This window comes from Pleurodeles waltl, chromosome 11, assembly GCF_031143425.1.
Source record: "Pleurodeles waltl isolate 20211129_DDA chromosome 11, aPleWal1.hap1.20221129, whole genome shotgun sequence".
NCBI classification, from domain to species: domain Eukaryota; kingdom Metazoa; phylum Chordata; class Amphibia; order Caudata; family Salamandridae; genus Pleurodeles; species Pleurodeles waltl.
This window is the reverse complement of record NC_090450.1, coordinates 700,119,863-700,138,834: the sequence shown is the minus strand read 5'-3', so window position 1 is coordinate 700,138,834 and position 18,972 is coordinate 700,119,863. Positions and strand designations below refer to the sequence as shown.

The 18,972-nt window shown below is 43.8% G+C and overlaps 1 protein-coding gene across 3 annotated transcripts in view; it reads left to right on the top strand.

Moving 5' to 3' along the window:
- LOC138266004 (poly(ADP-ribose) glycohydrolase-like) overlaps positions 1-18,612 on the top strand; it is a 441,110-nt gene extending 422,498 nt beyond the window's left edge. For 2 of the 3 annotated variants that reach the window (XM_069214273.1, XM_069214274.1), the window contains one exon: positions 15,610-15,845. In XM_069214273.1, coding sequence (XP_069070374.1) covers positions 15,610-15,710 — 101 coding nt within the window. In that variant the 3' untranslated portion in view covers positions 15,711-15,845. Of the gene's footprint in view, positions 1-15,609 lie in introns of all 3 variants that reach the window. The other variant, XM_069214272.1, reaches the window with a different exon arrangement.
- The last annotated feature ends 360 nt before the right edge of the window (positions 18,613-18,972 follow it).

The following is an 18,972-nucleotide window of genomic DNA, read 5'->3' as shown; positions in this document are numbered from 1 at the left end:
TGGCTGTTGATGATTTTCTCTAAGACCTTGACCAGGAATGGTACCAGGAAGAATAACCTGTAGTTGGCAAACATTGAAGGGTCCAGAGAGGGTTTCTTCAGCAATGGGAGGGCAGTTGTGTGTTTCCAAGCATCTAGGAAGGTTGTGGAGGCATTCAGAATGGATGGGGGCATGGTGCTGACTGGTTGCTGTCCTCTATAGCAGGAATGGTATGGACAGAGGTCTGATGGAGCCCCTGAGTGGAAAGACTTCACTGTGGCAGTGGTTTCTTCTGGGGTGATGAAATGCCATGTGGTTAGCATTAGTTCTTTGGATAAGATCGGGAGGTGTTTGCTGAGGTCTTTGTGGGCCGGTTGCAGGCTGAAGTTTCTGTAAATGGTAGTGATTTTCTTGCTGAAGAATTGAGAGAGATTGTTGCAGAGGTTCTGCAAAGGAGTGTTCGCATTGGAGGTGGTTGATGGTGAGGTGAAGTCTTTCACAATGGGGAATATTTATTTACTTCTGTTGGTGCTGGCATCGAAGCGGTCCACCAGAGCAGCACGTTTAGTGGTCTGGATGATTTGGTGGCAATGCCTCAGGGCAAATTGGAATGTACTCTTGTCTGCATTATCCTGGCTCATTCTACATCTGCTCTCCAGTTGTTTGCAGTGGTGATTCATCAGTCTAGTTTCCTCTGTGTACCAACTGCCCTGGGGTACGGATATTGTTTTAGTGTTCTGTTTGATGGGGGCCAAGGACCTGGCGCAGGAGGTGATCCAACGCAGGAGGTGATCCAATTGTTGAAAATCACGATGACTTTGAGGATGGTGTTGCTGTTTTTGGGTCAGTGGGTGTTAAGAACGGTGTTTCAGTCCTTGACAGTTATGTTGTTCCAGTTTTGGTGGACTGACTTGACAGTGGTGCATGTGCATGGGACCGGGACGGCGATGCTGGGCCTGATAAGGACGTTGTAGGAAGATCATTTTTTTTGGCATGTTTACCCCCACTTTTTGCCTGTTGTCAGTGTGCTTAGACTGTTTTCACTGCAATCCTGCTAACCCTGATCCCATAGATTGTGCCCTCTCCTCTAAGATTCGTTGTTTTGGTACCCTTTAAACCCCACAATTGGCATACTGGTGTAACCCTGAATGTCCCCAGCATATGGTGCTTAGGTACCCAGAGCATTGGAGCACTAGGTGTCTCCCACGGGCTGCGGCATATATTATGCCACCCCTGGGAGCCCATGCAAAATGTGTTTGCAGCTTGCGTGAAAAGGTGCATGCACCCTTTCACTGCTGGTCACTACACAAGGTCAGGATCAGTCACCCCTATGGTAGGCCCTTCCAGCCCAAAGGGCAGGGTGCAGGTCCCTGTGTTTGTGGGCACCCCTGCATGAGCAGAGGTGGGCCTACGAACTCCAGTTCCAATTCCCTGGACTTTGTAAGTGCGGGAAAGCCATTTTAACCTTGTACTGGCCATAGGTCACTACCTATGGTCCATCTACATAATGGTAACTCAGACACAGGCATGTTTGGTATCAAACATGTCGGAAGCGTACCTCACTACTGTTGCCAGTGTTGGTGGCATGATTCCAAGCACTCTGGAGGCTCCGTAGAGGATCTCCCCCAGTATTGCTCCTACCAGTCTTCCAGGGTCTGCAAGCAGCCCACGCAGCTGCAGCCTCCCAGACAGGGTTCTGTCCTCCTGGTGCTTGACCAGCTCAAGCAGGGGAAGGCTGACAAAGGATTTTCTTTGGTAGAGGGGTGCAACCACCTCTCCCTTGAAAATAGGTGTTACAAAGCTGGGGAGGGGAAGCCTCCCACGCACCTGGCTTGCTTTGAAAGGCGCATCCTTGCATAATCCGATCCCTTCTCTGGTGTGAAACTGCACAAAAGAAAGGGGAGTAATGACTTCCCTGTCCATCACCACCGCAGGGGTGGTGCCTAGAGCTCCCCCAGTTAGCCATTGTCATCTTGAAATCAAGGTCATCTGCCTAATCTTGAAATCAAGGTTAGGCAGATGACGTCAGTGACTCCCTCTGAAAGGTGGTCACCTTGCAAAGTGACCAGGCCCCTTTTTGGGCTACTTAGGGAGTCCCTTGCGGGTGGGTCCCCAGGTCCGGCATGCAGGACTCCACAAGGACTCCACTGCAACAACCTCTTCTGCTCCTGGGCACCGGAACCGCTACTAGACTTCACAGGAACTGAACAATACTGCACCCCAGAGACAACCTCTCTCCTTGTAACATTGTTTCTGCAGCTCCTGCTAGTAACTTGCAACATTTCCACAGCTGTGTATCCTCTGAGGTTGGCGAGACTTCAGATGCACCAAAGAAGCAAGAAGGACTCTCCCTTGGAGTGAAGGAGTTAATCCCTCGCATCTGCAGGCCCCTAAGGTAATGACGTCCAGCTGCTGAGATCTGCTGTCTTCTGGGCCTGCGAAGATTCTCCGAACACAGGTGGTGGTTCTGAGGGTCCTCTGGGTCCTCTCTGCTTTCTGTCAAACTTGGGAGATGGTGAGCCGTTGCCTCTTCCTCAGGACAGAATACCTTTGCACTGCGACTGTTGACTTCTGCTCCGAGGGATCTTCAGGCTCCACGTAGCTCGTCCCCAAGCACTCTACTCTGCAAGTAAAGTCTCCTCTCTGCTTCTCCAGCAATATGGGACTCCTCTTCAGATGTGCTGCCTGGGCCTCACTGCGACTTACTGTGCCTGCTTCCAGTGGGTTGCTTGTGGGGGCTCTGACTGCTTCTGCTGGCTCTCCTGTCTTCTCAGGGTCAGCCCGGACTCCCCTCCAAGGGTCGAATCCCATGGACCTTGCTGGTCTTCAGCTCTACAAATCTCCAAAAGCTCCAGTTGTATTTACTTGTGCTTGTTGGTGGTTCTCCTGACCAATGACCCTACAATCCGGCGACTGTCAAGGGACAGCTCCTAGGTGACTTTAGGAACTCCTCTGCAGCTCCTGGACTCCACAGCTGGCATTCATCCACCACCATCGACCTGAATCTTCACCTACAGAAGGGTGGGCATTGCCTCCTGTCTCACCTGGACACTCCTGTGTGGACTGGACTCTGTCCCCTTCTTTTACAGGTCCACTTCATCTGGAATCCACCATTGGGTTCCACTGGCCTGGTCCACTACTTGCATTATTCCAATTCCACATCACCATGTTATCCTACGGGAGGACCAGGTAACTTCCTCTGCTGTCCTGGTCGCTGGGGGTCTTCTAGATACTCATCTCTTGGGGTTCTAGACGGTCCTAGCCCTTGGCTAACTACTCCATGTGCTCTGGTGGCAAACCCATTCTCCATTATTTTAGTGTGTGGTTTGTCTCCCTCCCCCCCCACCCACTGTAGAACCCTTGATATTCCTTGCTATTTCTAATGTTTTTATGCTAATTCTCAGTACTTACCTGTGCATATTTTGTAAACTTACCTCCAGGAAGAGGGGCTCACCTACAGTAATCTAGTTCAATGTGCCTGTAATAAAGTACCTTTATTTTTGCAACACTGTGTGGTTCCTTTCTTGTGTGATAATTTACTGTGTGACTATTTTGGTATTGCAAGTGCTTCACAATCCTCCTAGATAAGTCTTGGCTGCTCACAACAGCTACCACTAGAGAGCTCTGGCATCCTAGACACTGTAACACTAACTAATAAGGATCGTCTGGAGCTGGTATAAGGTGCCAACACCATAGATGTCCACCACACAGGCTCCTACAGACGTGGTATGTCCCGGAAACTGGTATGGGCTCAGACTCAGATGTTGCAGAAGTTGGTGAAAATAGGGTCCAAGACATATCCGCTGATGGGGGTAGGTCCCATTACTAGTTAGTTGAGGCACAGGCTTCCAAGGTCTTAAATGAGTGAGGTGCCAGCACAAGGTTCAGCACGTCTTCCTTGAGGAAAAGTAAGTAAGTCAGGAGCATTGTTGTGCAGAAGGTCCCAGATCTCTGTGGTGTATTTGTGAAGTGAGCATGTTGAGGAGCATGCATGTGAGTGGGAGAGTGTTGTGTGAGTAGTTGCAGTGCAGGACTGGGCTTAGATGATTCTGATTGTGATGGATTGGCCTTGGAGGAAATGGTATTCTGACCTTGTTTGCCTATCCCCCTGTCCTTTTCTTGCAGCAGGAGGACCAGATCCTTCACCTGAACCTTCTGACCATACAGCTTCAGGACTGGAGATTTAGTGAGGAAATTTGAGTTAATTTAATCTGCCACCAGATGCGGTCAATTTCATCTTATCAGCCATTCCCTAAATTAGTCTGTGCTGGACAGTGGTTCTGGTTTGTTACCTGTGCATGGGCGTGGATGTTGAATCCCTTCAAAAAGCGCTTGTCTGATGTATTATGTTTTGCTTTCTCTCTTAACTGGCAAGGCTTTGCTATAGGCAAGTTAGAACCTCTCAGCCTTTGTTTGCTACATCAGCCTTCATTATTTAACATCCTTGTTGTCATGCAGTTTCAGAAGGGACAGACCTATGTTCCCTTTGCGATTCCTCAGTGTGCCCTCAATTTGTTGTTCTCATTCTTAAACCTGTGCACAGTTGTTCCTTGGGACTTCTGATGATGAAGACTGATTTCTCATTGCCATGGCACCAGCTAAGTGGGTTCCTGAGCCGCTGGCCTTTCAGTTCAACCTCCATTCATCATGTTTTTCCAGACAAGTTGGTCCTGTGGGCAGAAGTGTTGTTTCTTTTTGAAGTGTTCACTCCCTTTCATGTAATCTAGTTCATAGCCTTGCTACTGTCCCTCCTCCCACCAACGAGGAGGAAAAGCATAATGTTTGGACCCTTTTAGGACTCTTAACCTCTCCACTGTCGGAACTCATGGGGTTTGGGCAGGCAACAAACCTTTCCTCTGCTACACTAGTGTCAAGAAAGGCTAGGCAGCTAAAAAAAGAACAATGTCCTACTGGATTGTTCTGTGCCTAAGGATGGCTCCAGCCAGATAGGCCCCTACAGAGTGAATAGAAGCTTATTCTACTGGAGCTAAGGCCTTTTATGAGGAGTGCCGATGCTGGGCATTTGCTGGGTGGGGACCTGGTTGTCAGTTCACACCTTCACCAGACACTGTTGTCTGAATTCTGTAGTCTGTTGAGACAGCCATTTTGCCACATTGGCACTTCAGTACTTTCAAGCTTAATATTGTCCTCAGACGCACCACTTGGGAGGTACGACTTTGGTATTGTTTCAAGAAGTGAGGCTTCTGCAGGTAGAAGTATCCATCAGAAGAACAAGTTACCTATCTTCGGTATTGACCTTCCTGGTGGATACTCTATCTACCTGCAGATTCCTCAAAGGTCCCTTGCAACTCCCCATTCTAAGGAATGATTTTGCATTTTTCATAGTACGTTTCTAATCTAGATTCATGAGCTGCACAATGTGTTAGCCTCATCTTTCCCTCCAGGGGCATGGAAAAAAGAGAGGGTGCTCTGACGTCAGTGCTATGGGGTGGCACTTTGTGCAGCTCCCTGGCATATGTTGGGGCAGAGCCCACAGCAACTGCAGGTCTTTAGTGCTATCTAGGTGCAGGAGAGCTCCATAGGTTTCCAGATTCATCCTGGCAGGATTCAAGTGGTGAGAAATCTACAGTTAGAACTTCCTCTAGAAAATCAATAGCAAAAGTAAATAACTTGTTAATTTATTGCATCTAAGACTCCTCGGCAGTACTCAGACAGTTTAGGGCAGTAGCACAGTGAGGGGAAAGTGTGCACATTCTCCCACATCCTCTCAAATATCAGAATGATCTGAGTGCATTCCATTCATGCAGTTTTGCATGTTTTGATACAGTGAAGAGTGGTTTTGACCATGGCCCAAATGCCCAAAGAACTGATAGCAGAGCTGAATATTCTGGCATAGATTTTCTTCCCACTCTTTATTTGTGAAAGAGTGCCCTGATTGTTCTCCTCATTATCTCTTGTCAGGGCTCTTATATTCCCTATCCCGTTCCAAGAGAAGTTTGAAAATATCTGAGATAAAGGTTCTTAGCTCCCTTTTCAGGCATAACTTTTTTTGAATCTTTTATTTGATGACATGCTTGGGATTTGTTTGACTTATGTAGAGGCCAGTGCTGGAACAGTAGTGTGCCTCGAAAGATCTTATACTCTCTTTGTCAAATAGGTCACCCAATAGCCCTCTTTCTGCTAAACTCCAGCCTCAGAATGCTGGTCATGGTAATGAGGGTGTAATGGCAGGGTTTCTTGGAATAGGGGTGAATGGTAAGGGGAACGTTTGCCAACCACTGACAATCCTCACAGATGCCATGTTCGCAAATCTTTCCAAACCTCCATCATTGCTGGGAGATAATTATCCCAAATCATTTGTTCCATTGTCTGTGTGATTTGGACTTCTAAGTAAGTTATAGAGTCTCTCGACAAGTGAAATGGGAATTTTAGGATTGGTGCTTGCTTTCTAGGCAGACCTCCCTAGGATACTGCAGTATTGTTTGCCAAAATTGGTGATTGAACAACAAAACAATATGGCCCAAAAAAAAGCAAAAGCATAAGATGGGCTGTAAAAGTCAATAAATCCACAATATTCTTTACAACTCCTGTTGTATTTAAAGTTACAGATAACACCTCATCCAGCTAGCACTGATCTCCCCCAGCTTCCCAACAGCTCTTTCCCACTCCTCTCACTTTAAAAGTCACCATTTTTATAACTCCAGTTCATCCAGCAGAGGGTTCTAATGGCAAGATACCACACACCTTCCCCTCTTTACAATGAAATGACCACACCTTCCCCTCTGACCGATAAATGAACTAACCTAAGAAAAAATAACTCCGTAAAATAATTACTCCAATAACTCAGCACTAATATGAGAAGGTAAAAACTACAAAACTTGTGAAATTACACATTCATATATACTTATTACTTTACAAAGTCCTTTAAGTGTGATGGTTTGACAGTGGTTCTAGAGCTTTTCCTCTGAACATTTTGGCTTCCTCTGCCACTGTTGCATGTCAAGTTCTGTCTTTGATCCCCTTTCATGTCCATCATGTTGAGTTTTGCAACTATTCAAATTCCATATTTTAGGATCTTCCTTGATAGCATCTTTAAACAGTTTGATCATTTTCATTGGTTTTGCTAAACATAGAAATACCTGTACTTGACCCAGTAAGTTTAATCCTGACCTCATCTCCTACATTCACGTTCACACCTTAACTCTCTTATGATTGTCAAACTCTTCCTTCATTTTCCCATTCTCTCCACCACTCTACTCTTCCGCTCTGCTCCCTCAGATTCATTTACAGTACCATCAACTCTTCTCTTATTTACTCACTGACACATCATACTATTAGGCGTTCTACCCCTGAAAAGTTCAAACAGTGTCACCCCCATGCTTACATGTGGTGTTAGCCTATACACCTTGACTTTATCATTTATCTCCTCCAACCATGACTTGTCACTTGCACACAAGTGGTCTCCTTCAATGTGTTGCAAATGCTTTCAATAATGCAATTCCATTTTGGGTGCTAAATCACAAATTGTTTATGCACAATCTCTTTATTTCCCAGAAACTATTCCATTTCTCTTGATGTCAGTTGCACACCATTATCCGTTAAAAGCACTGAAGGGTAAACTACCCGATCAAACACCATATGGAAAAACTTTATCATGACCCGCATCTCAATAGAAGTTAGCTCAGCAACCTCTGGCCATCATGAATACAGATCAGTGTAGCTCAAAATATAATGATCCACACTATAAGACCTAATGGGACCTACTATTTCAAAAGAAATCCTCTCCCAGGGTGTAGAAGGCAATTTATACACAACCATGGGTTGAGTCCTGCATTTCAAAATCCTGTCACTAACAAACACTCTACACAGCCTCTTAACTTTCTCTCCACCATAATGTTCATAACTGGCCACTAATAATCAGCACTAATCCTCATTATGGTCTTTGAAATTGCAAGGTGGCTTTCACAACCAAATGTACTGGTGTGATCCCTTAAAATGGTGGGAGGATGTCAGATCTTGAGACAATGAATGTAATTTTATCTGATGATAAGCGGGTATCAAGTCTAGGGAGGAGAAACACTTGGCATCGCCTTTTAAACTTAACATCTCCGTTATATTGGGTAGAGGGTATCTGTCCATTATAACGCAAGACTCAGCTCTCTCAAATCAATGCACAGCCACCTCCCTGTTTGCTTTCTTCACCACCACCACAGCGGACAACGACTCAAACTGTTCCACCCTTGCAATAATGCCTTTTCTCTCCAATGTTTCCAATTCACGTGCCATGTCATGCCTTACTTTCAATGGAACACGTCTTACTTTACAAGTCTTGGGAATGGATCTCAGCTGAATCTTTATGAAGTGAGTGTACTTCTTCAGACAACCTGTTTATACTCATTGCTGGCACATGCAGAGGATTCTAACTACAAGATATCACATGGGAATGCCAAAAAAAGTATATCCCAAATGTTAAAACCAGTAAACTAGCATTGCACAGCAAAAATGAACCAGGTAGAGGTATGTCTAGTGCCAGACAGAGTGCGGTAACAATTTAAAGTCTTGTTGTCTTTGGCACCATCCTCCTATGTTGCTTCCCAGCATGAATTACATGGTGCTGGAGGGAGCTGTTACTGTGGCCCCCTCCACCCTCTTCTCATCTTAATTGAAGGTGGCAGAAGGCAAGACTTTTAAGTAGGCGGGGTCCATCCGGATCTTAGACCCTGTAGTAATTAAAAGCAGAGATTGAAACGGGTTACAATCAGGCCCTGTATTCCTGAACTTTACTGGCAAAAACATGGATAGATTTATAAAAAAACAAAATGTAAAAAAATGTTAAGGTAATTCACATTAGTCGTTTAAAGAAGTTGTTTATAGTTCACGTTTTATTTATTCTTGCATTCCTTAAGAGTATTAGCTATTTGCAGGCTGTCGTGTTTCTGTATTTTTGTCTTGCAGCATATTACTCTTGTATTGATCATACTTGGAACTGAGTCACCTCCAGGTGTTTATAACGGCCATGATTGAGTGCTCTGGAGTTCAGGTTGAAGGCAGCGCGAGTTTCTCACAGTGCCTGCCAGTGGGGCAAATACGTGTTCAGAATACATGATCATCCAAACCTTGGCCTCTCTGCAAAGCGCAGACAGCAAGGGTCACATATTCCATTTGCAGTTGTGATTCTGTGAAAGTGTGAAGGAGGTACACAGCTGTCAAAATATTGACAAGGTGAAAGTACAACTGCTTACAAGATAGCGGCTTACAGGACAGGACACTTCACCACCCCATACCCACATACACTGTGGGTATGGGGGTGGTGAAGTGAAGGAGATGCGAGGTAGTGCATTCAGGAGAGAGTGAAAAGGGGGTGGTGAAGAGGAAACAGATGAGCAAGTTAAGCAGGTGGGTGGAGGTAGAAAGGGCGTATATGTATAACAGAGTGAACATAACAGGAGTGACTGAGACACACTGAAGACCACTACCCCTTGCACAGGCTTTAGTAATGTTAAATTCACAGTCTCAGAATTTAAATATTTTCAGTATTATTTACAACAACATTTTTGTTGTTACTTAATTATTTTCCAGCCAACATCCTTTGGCAAGGCGAACAATTCTTACTGGTTTTAGGTGTATATCAGTTGTTGTGATATAAATCTGACTGCAGTGCTTAATTTTTATTTTTTATTTTTTATTTTATTTTTAAGTGCCAGGGTCCTCCTTAGGAGGCCACTGCAGCTTGCACCACCCATTGCCCATGTGAACCCGGCCAGTGATAGTGCCAACACAACTACTAACCATTGCACTCCTACAAGAGTGACAATTCAGACTATTCCAAGTCCCCAAACTGTGAGAAAGGCTTTGGCAGCAGTTATTAGTCCTTTTCATTGTTTTTTAATAAACAACTTATGTATGCCCATCTTTAGTTTGGACAACCAGCGCCACCATGGCCCAGACTGTCATAAGTACCGGTGTTGGCAAATAAGTGCAGGTGCTGAGCACCGAAAGCCACCCGGCTCAAATTAAGAACTGTCTGAATGGAATACCAGACAGTTCAGAGGAACCAAAATACCGGTCCGGTGGCACACTAGGGCAGAGGGAGCTACAGTAACTGCTCCCTCCAGCACCATGAATTTCATACTGCTAATGATGCCTAAGGCTAGTGCAGGTGGGAGATGTGAGGTGGGGGAGTTTACAAGAGATCCGGCTGTTTGGGGGAGGCAGGCCGGTGGGGGTGTTAGCAGGAGGATGACCGCGATGGAGGGTGGTGGCGCATGGGAGGGCAGGAAAAGAAGTGTCCTGGGATGGGACAAGAAAACATAGCTTCCTGGTAGTATGGCTGGAAGTAAGGAGCAGCAGGACTACAACTGCTGTGGGGTGGGGGACAGCAAGTGATAGAGGAGCAGGAGGACATGTGATGTGGGGGATGCGGGCAGTAATACATGTCTTGGGCCAGGAGAATGACTGTCAAAGGAATCTGGAAGGTTCACATACCTGCTGTGTTCCAGTGTTCAGCAGTCTTATCATCATGACTGTGCTGATGGCTGGTTTTGGGAAGTTCTTAGTGGCATCGCAGGTCATGCATGACAGCACAGAGGAGAGAAGAAAAAAAGTCCTCTCTCCAGCCCACCCTTTTTTCATTGGCTCAGCAACGGTGCAGAATCCGGGAAAAAATGGTCCAAACAAGTTTATTTTTTTAGATTTTGTAGGGGCTTTTGTAAGAATAACATAATTTCACATTTTGCAAAAAAAAATTCCCCCAAATACTGGATGTCGTATTTATGGGCCGTCATAGTCAAATTTGGCATTTTTGTACACTACCTTTAAAACCTGACATGAGGCTGTAGTTTTCAAGTTCCTGAAGTGATGGGATCCAAGACCAAGAGCTTAGCACTGTCTGTATATATTGATAGTTTTCAGATGTCTTGCTCTACTTTAATTCTTCTAATGGCTTCAGCTTTTTGAGTTCAGGGCCGTATTTAAGACCCGGTTTGCGTCGCTGTTGTACCACACAGCATGGTGCAAGAGCAATACAAACTTTTAGGCATATTTTTGAAGCCATGCATTACTCTATACAAGGGAGGCATTCCATGGGCAGTGCATGGGTGTTCCTACGGAACTCTCATGGTTTTTGACACATTTCCACATTTCCCAAACTTGGTAAACCTGGGAATGCGCCCAAAAGATACACCTCCCCAGGAGAGGTGTAAGGATAAATATATTTCTCCTTGTTTTTCCTCTATGTGTGCTGCACTCTGCCCCTTCCTGCACAAAAACAATCCTGCCTACAACATGGGCACCCTTGCACCATGGTGCTAGGGTGTGTGCTTTGGCACTAGGATGCCGAAACGGCACCAGCGCAAGGGATGTACCATATTGGATAAATACGGCCCATTACTGCCATTTTGCCATGATGCAGGTCAGACGCAGCAAGGTGACTTGCTGCGCTGCCCTGTGCTGCAGGAGTCATAAATATGCCCCTCAGATTGCCATGTTTTCCATGGAAAGCCCAAACAGGGGTGAAGGAGGCAGTTCTATTTAATCCCCCTGCCCCCGCTCCACATCCTCCCACACCTAGAATCTAGCAGTCTGTTGACCGTTAAACCCATTAAGAACTGTAAACTTTTTGTACCCAGGTGTAGCTGTACCTCTACTGCCAATTTACCCTATCAAATGCTTTCACTGCGCCTAATGATAATTACTGGATTTTTTTGTATGATGGAGATTTTGTCTACAGTATGTTAAATCATTTTATGTTATCCCCACAATATATGCTTTTGATACTAAACGGTGTGACTGAGCTGAGTCTATCACCCCTTTCAGCATTGGGTTTAATCTAGCTGTCAGAACCCCAGTAAAAAGTAAGTTTACACTTTGCAATACTTGTCCTACTTATGGTTTTCACAACTCTGTGTGTATATGTAATGCAAAAATGTAAGTTACATGTCTCCAGCGCACAGTAATACAATTGGATTACTTTTGTTGGTGGCTGATGTTCCTCCCTAAACTTCTTACTCCTCCCTAATTCCACCCCCCCACCCCCGAGTAGTGAGCCTCTTTTCTCACTCACTCCCTCTAGTGCCTCCCACAATTACTATTGAAACTTTTATTTACATGTACGGGGACCCTGCAATTGAGGCGAAGAACACCACACACAAGTAGAGTGCGAAATCACAAAACTCTGCACATCGTTTGTGAATTGCAATTTGTAGTAAGTTTTGTTCTGGTATACCATGCTCCTGGAAATGTGCAGCAGCCCCCCACGAGAAGCTGTCACTTAAACCAGACCTTCTAACACATGCACAGGGTCAGATCAGACAACCAGCCCTCAGACAGCTCAAACAAGCAATCTGGCATGCGAGATCCAAAAGTTTGGTTATTTAAATCTCCCCCAGGAACATGTTTGGGAAGCTCACAGGTCATCCACACAGGTCTGTTATGTGGCAAAATGAAAAGTGTTAACTATTGCATTTCTTAAAACCTGGACCCCCCCCAAAGGCTAACGTCCAGGGCATTGTGTACTGACTTTTACTTTTGAATGTTGTGCCTCCTCTACGCATCCACATGGCTACACCTACCTGCCATAGCAGTTTGCATGCAAAACAGGGAACATTCATTACTCTTTTCATTCCCAGTGGTCAAGGTTTTTATGGGAGATCTTAAGTGAGATATACCTCCTTGTATACCCCCTGTCTCCATGTTAAATCTTCATGAAATCCTCATGACGCACATATGGCGACCCTCCGAACCCTTACACTCATGCCTTTTACAGTTCCTTTTGTGGACATATCTTTCTTAGTGGCCATAACTTCCACCAGACACATCAGCTCCCTCAGACACATTAGGGAGCTGCAAGCACTCACTTTACAAGAACCATTTTGTTACGTTCACAAAAATAGGGTTGTTCTGAGGAGCAATCCTAAGTTTCTCCCCAAGGTGGTGGCCCTTTTTCAACTGAGTCAGACAATAGATCTCCCAGTCATCTTTCAGCTCTACACAGGCTGGATGGTAAGAGGTGTTATGTACTATATTGATATGACCAAGCCCTTTCGCAAGTCTGCCCAGTATTTGTAGCATTCGCAAAATCCCAAAAGGGTCATCCTATCTGCAAGGAAGGTATAGCAAGCAGGAAAGTCAATTGCATCACAATTTGCTGCCACAAAGCTAAGATTCTCATCTGTACCCTTTACCGCCCACTTCACCCATAATGGAGCAACCACAGCTTTCATAGGGAACATCCTGCTGAACACCAAGCAGTATTTTGTGGATACTTAGTACTTAGCATGCCAGCAGGCTTTGGTTCACCAGACAGTTTTAGGAACTTTATTACAGACATTTGGCACCATCTACCAATGCAGCGCATATACATCAGCAGCCACACAAACTATGAACGAAAAATGATACCTACCCTGTAACCATCTGTTTGTAGCGTGTAGTGCTATAAATTTGCTTGCACCCACCCCTCTCCTCGAAAGTTTGTAATGATTGCAGATATTTTATTTCCCCGTTGAAATTGCACAATATGCTCACACTCTATACACGTTCTGATCTGTTGTGTTGAAAACCAAGATGGAATAGGTGTCCATGTGCACTGTGAGCCAGACGAGGAGACAGCACATATCACTTTAAAAACGTTTTCAAAGAACAACGTGCAAAAGTGCAAATTCAAACACTACATGGCAGCAGTATGCATAGCATGCAAATCTACATCACTGAACCGCTATCAGCAGATGCATACAGGGTAAGTAATATTTTCCTTCTATTTTGTTTGGGATATAATTTTCAGTTTACATCAAATGTGCAACCAACCAATGTTCCGTTGGAACCACTACAATGACCACACATTGATGTAACCATCAAGTTGCAACAAATAATAACTAGCTACCTAACTAGATTTTCTGGTTTCTTTCATCCCAGAGTCTTTTGGTTGCTTGTTTTCTGGTTGCTTTAGAATGTGGTTCGACTTTTACTCTTCATTTAATATATCAGTACAAATAAATATGTTTTCTTACTACAGCTTCACATACATGTTTGTATCATCAGGGTTCAAGTGAAGCTGAAAAGCTCTGAATAGTGAGCAGCAGAATTGTGTTTTTGTTTTCTTGATGTATTCTAACTTTCAGCTCCCCTCTTTTGTATCTTACCTCTGGTGGAACTCTTAGAACTATCAAGGAAAGACAATGTGGTGTTACAGCCTGACTTTAGAGGTTGGTAGCCAAGTTTGAGTTTTGGTGTGTCGCTCATTATCCTGGGACTCTGGGCAAATGACAATCTCTCAGTGCCTAAAAACACCTTAGGGTTGACTTTGCGCTTGCTAACACTAAAAAAAAAAAAAAAAAAGCATTGGCAAAGCCAATAGGTCTCAGCAATTGGCAACCTATTGCCTTTGGCAGTGGGGTAAGGGTAAGGTGGATGAAACGAGCAGAAAACGGGAAGAAAGGCACAAACAGAGGGCAAGAAAAGAGTAGAAAAGCACAAACCGAGGGCATGAAATGAGCAGAAAGGCACAAACAGAGGGCAAGAAACAGGCAAAGAGGCACAAACATAGGGCAAGAAATTAGCAGAAAACGGACAGAGAGGCACAAACAGAGGGCAAGAAACGAGCAGAAAACGGGCAGAGAGACACAAACATAGGGCAATAAACAAGCAAAAAGGCACAAACAAAAGGCATGAAATGAGCATAGAGGCACAGACAGGGCAAGAAACGAGCAGAAAGACACAGAGTGGAAGAAGCGGGCAAAGAGGCACAAACAAAGGACAGACTCAGAGGGGCACAAACAGAGGTCAAGAAATGGGCCAGAGAGACACAAACGGAGGGCAAAAAAACTGGCAGAGAGGCACAAACAGGGCACAAAATTAGCATAAAGGCAGAAAGAAAGCGCAAGAAATTAGAAGCAAATGAGCAGAAAGGCACAAACAGAGGGCAAGAAACAAGCACAAAACGGGGCGAGAGGCAAAAACAAAGGGCAGACTCAATGGCGCAGCTCATGAAACATAAACTACAATGTTAAACATCCAAGCCTACACTGGAAAGAAAGCAGCCATATGAAGGAAACCGTGCAACAGAAACAATAGCGCTCCTAATGTGTGGCGGGAAAAGTCAGCCATTGAAAACAAAATCAAAAAGTAGTGCCAAAACGGTGGCCAAAAAATGGCCACTGCATACGTTAACAGTAGTCGGCTGGTGCTCTGGGGAACGGCTAAACACCGGAAAAGGCATGATATAAGCATTCCCTAGACAAATGGGGATACTGTAAAATGGAGCAACAGTGGGGCCAGCAAGTGGAAAGACTATGGGCAGGACACAGCCCACAATGTAGATACAGCATGTCTTGGTTCGATACAGCGAAGCACGCTGTCCAGAGCCGAGACCTAAAAAAAAAAACATGGAGGGAGAACAGATAGTGGTAGAGCTAAGTCAACAATGGACGAATAAGGAATTCACACTTCATACCCAATCCTGGAGCAAGATCAGAGGGTGGGATGGCTAAGTCACCACAATCTGCAAATTTTAGTTCATAAACTCACTACCCAGAAAATGTCTACCCGTGTCTTGGTTTTGATCTTCACTTCTCCAACTGTTCTAGCTGTCTTACACTATCAAACTGTTTTTCACGAGAGAGCGGGAGAAGGCCTAATGCAGAGTTATGATTAAACAGATGTCTTTTCATATTTTAGGGCAGCTGTTTACTTGTCTGAAGAAATGCTGCAAGGCAAAGCAGTGGAGTACCATGTCCTCATTTTACGATGAGTTTCGGTCAGAGATATCGAAAATGTAGAGCATCCAGTAACTCTGCTTCTACTCTTGGAGAACCGCCAGGGTGCCTGGAAAGATATCCATTGCCGGTCTAGAAATCATATGCAACAGTTTCTGATGATGCTAGGTGACGTGCACGGCAAGCTGAAGGTGTAACATCAAGGAAGAACTGTGAATTACTGACTTTCCTAAAGCCAAGAGTATTGCCCTGACATTTTCAGAGCCAATAAAGATAAAAGATGCTTGTAGAAGTGAAATGTAATTAACAAAAGCAATGCTGAGCACACAAGCTCCCGCTTATTTGTAGGCAGTGTCCCAATGAAATACATACACATAACATAGCACCTCTTCTCACAGTGCATTTTACCTTCTAAAAATATTTACATTTTGCAGCACTTTGCACACATTCAGCTACTAGAAATGATATACCAACTGAAGATTAATTTCTGCATGAACAAATATTCAGCAGAGTTACACAGACATAATTATGTTTGCTCTCAGCAGGAATATTTCAGAAAATACAGCTATTTGGCTTTGGGTGTTCGATACCAAACACATTTGCAAAAAGACCCCTTCAACACACCTTTCCCAGCAGCCCTATTTTAGTTCTCATTGTTATTCTGTGATGATTATGATCGACAGCAGATTTGTTTCAGATGAGTTTGCGCCTTTCTATTCAATTCTAAAATCTTTGCATATTTTTACCCTTGTGAAATTACTCATACTTTTAATGTTGACTTTTCTTTCATTCAACAACTCTATTGTCCGTTTTACAATTTGTCTTTTAATGTTTTCTTTTTGTAGAAAATGTATAATTTGTAAATTGCCATCATGGTGATCAAGATATTGACTTTTACTGAACTTTCATATACTAGTTTTGTAGGAAGTGAAAAATGGCACAATTCAAGACTGAAAAAATGTGCAACTGTTCCTATAGCGAGGAGTTCTATCAGTGCTGACCTACAGATGGAAAATTAATATTGGGAGTGCTGCCTCTTGGCTGCGAGATGTTCCCATTTGCAAATGCTTCTAGTTAGAATGTGTCTATTTCATCAGGGTTTCTACATAGGGATTCCCTAAACCTTTTGCTGTCTGCCCAGCACCTCTTCCAACTCTTACTGATCTTGAGAAACGAGGTACTTTTTTTTTTAGTTTCAAATCGATCACAGGATGATTGAATAAAGTTACCACAGGATAGTGCCCTTTGCAGACCTGAACGTCCGCGAGATAACGTTCTCATAGACTTCTCAGGTCAAAAGGAAAGGGTTTTAGGGATACGTTGCCCCATAAAACATATAGGGGGTTATTACAACTTTGGAGGAGGTGTTAATCCGTCCCAAAAGTGACGGTAAAGTGACGGATATACCACCAGCTGTATTACGAGTCCATTATATCCTATGGCACTCGTAATACGGCTGGTGGTATATCCGTCACATTTGGGACGGATTGACACCTCCTCCAAAGTTGTAATAACCCCCATAATCTTGTGAATAAAGCCCTAATTCCCCTCTCCTTTATCGGCTTCTGCTCTAGTGCTTTTGGAACCTACTGAGAGACATGTTTGAAAATTTTCACCTGATTTTGAAATAGTGGAAAATTGCTTTCTTTGTTTCAAGAAAATCGCGTTTCACTTGTAATTTGATGATGAAAAAAAGAAAATCTAAATTGGTATATATCCTTAAATTCATGTTTTAGACGTACACCTTTGGTTGCTGTAATAAGTTCGGATCCTAGCTGAAAACTAATAATACAAATTGGCATAATAAAAAAGTTATTTAAATTCAGAAGTTAAAAAAGTGTCCTCTGCCTAACAACGGTGATTTGAAAAAAAAAACTATCTAGGTGTTTACTGAGATTGTCAACTATTACGTTTTTTCCACAGATGCTCCCTTTGAAAAAAATGTAAAGCTACTGCCAGCTTTTTCCTGACCCACTACCATATATCATATCCATCATTATAGTAATGGTTGCCGAAAAGTTAGAGAGATTCCCAATACAGATCCTGTCTTTTCTTGACTATAACACTATTGACGGTGTTGTTGTGGCCATAGAGAGTTACTGACTGTTGAAATTACTTTGTATTTCAGTAATTAACTGGGTCACAGGCGGTAAAATGAATGTTAGTGCATCCTTAGAAGTTGAAGAATGGCAGGAGGTAGCTGGTTTACAATCTAGCTGTTTAGATTTAATGGTGAAGTACAGTCATGGAAAAACTATTCTGGCAAGTAACATCTACACCAACATCCCACAATCTTTGGGGAAGATCAAGTGGACATCTACAAGAAAGGATCCTGCGAGCTGTGTGCAATTCCGCAGGCTGAGTCTTTTTGAGACAAAAGTATCCATAAAAATTATTTTGAAAAAGCTACAAGAACTGCTAGAAGATAAAGTAACGCATACCTACCCTTGAAGGACAAGTCAGACTGTCGATCCGGTTGACATGAAAAGGAGTTTTTATGATTTCTGTGTTTCTCCCGTTCTTTCAACCCCATCAGCATTGTAAGATTTTAGGAAAAGTTCACGAATAAAGTCACAAATATACCCAACCAGATCACTATTAAAATGAAGTGTATGCCACATCCATGGCTGAAGTCTGCTTTAGCCGAGTGACTGGTTCACAGATGCTTTAAAGAAACACCAGAGTGGCACTACTCTGCCTGTTAGCTTCCCTGCTCTCTATCCAACTGCCAAGGCATTCCAAAGCTGGGAAAGAAGGCCTTAGCGCTAATATATGCAGACAACTCCAATTCTGTGCAGGAAAGTGAGTGTGTTCCAATATACTGTGGATAGGATGGTCGCATAGTGCAGAGAAATAAGCAATATTTTCAGTAAAGAAGCCAAATGTTGTGATAAAAACATGGTAAAAGAAAAAATGTTCTATCTTGAATTGATATCTCTGTAATAAAAAAAAAACTCCGATTTTATACTATAAGGGTATATTATTCTGTTACAAATGTATTGAAATCTAGGTTGATTCACAAAATTGGCGACTGCACATGTTTAATCTAGGACCTGATTCACGAGGTCATTTGCTGCAGGTTTTCACATGAACGTGTGTCGCAGTCTTGGAAATGCATAACATGTAGATTTTTCTGCAGTTGTAAGCGACACTTTGGGTGGAGAAGTGGGTGTTCCCATAGGATTGTCAAGGCGCAGCAATGCAAATAGTTTTAACACAAAAAAACATAATTTTGTGGGTATTCACAAACATTTGCAATAGCTTTGCCACTCATCTGCGCCTTTTCGAAGTTACACCTGAAAACCCCTGGTGGCATAAGTGGTGC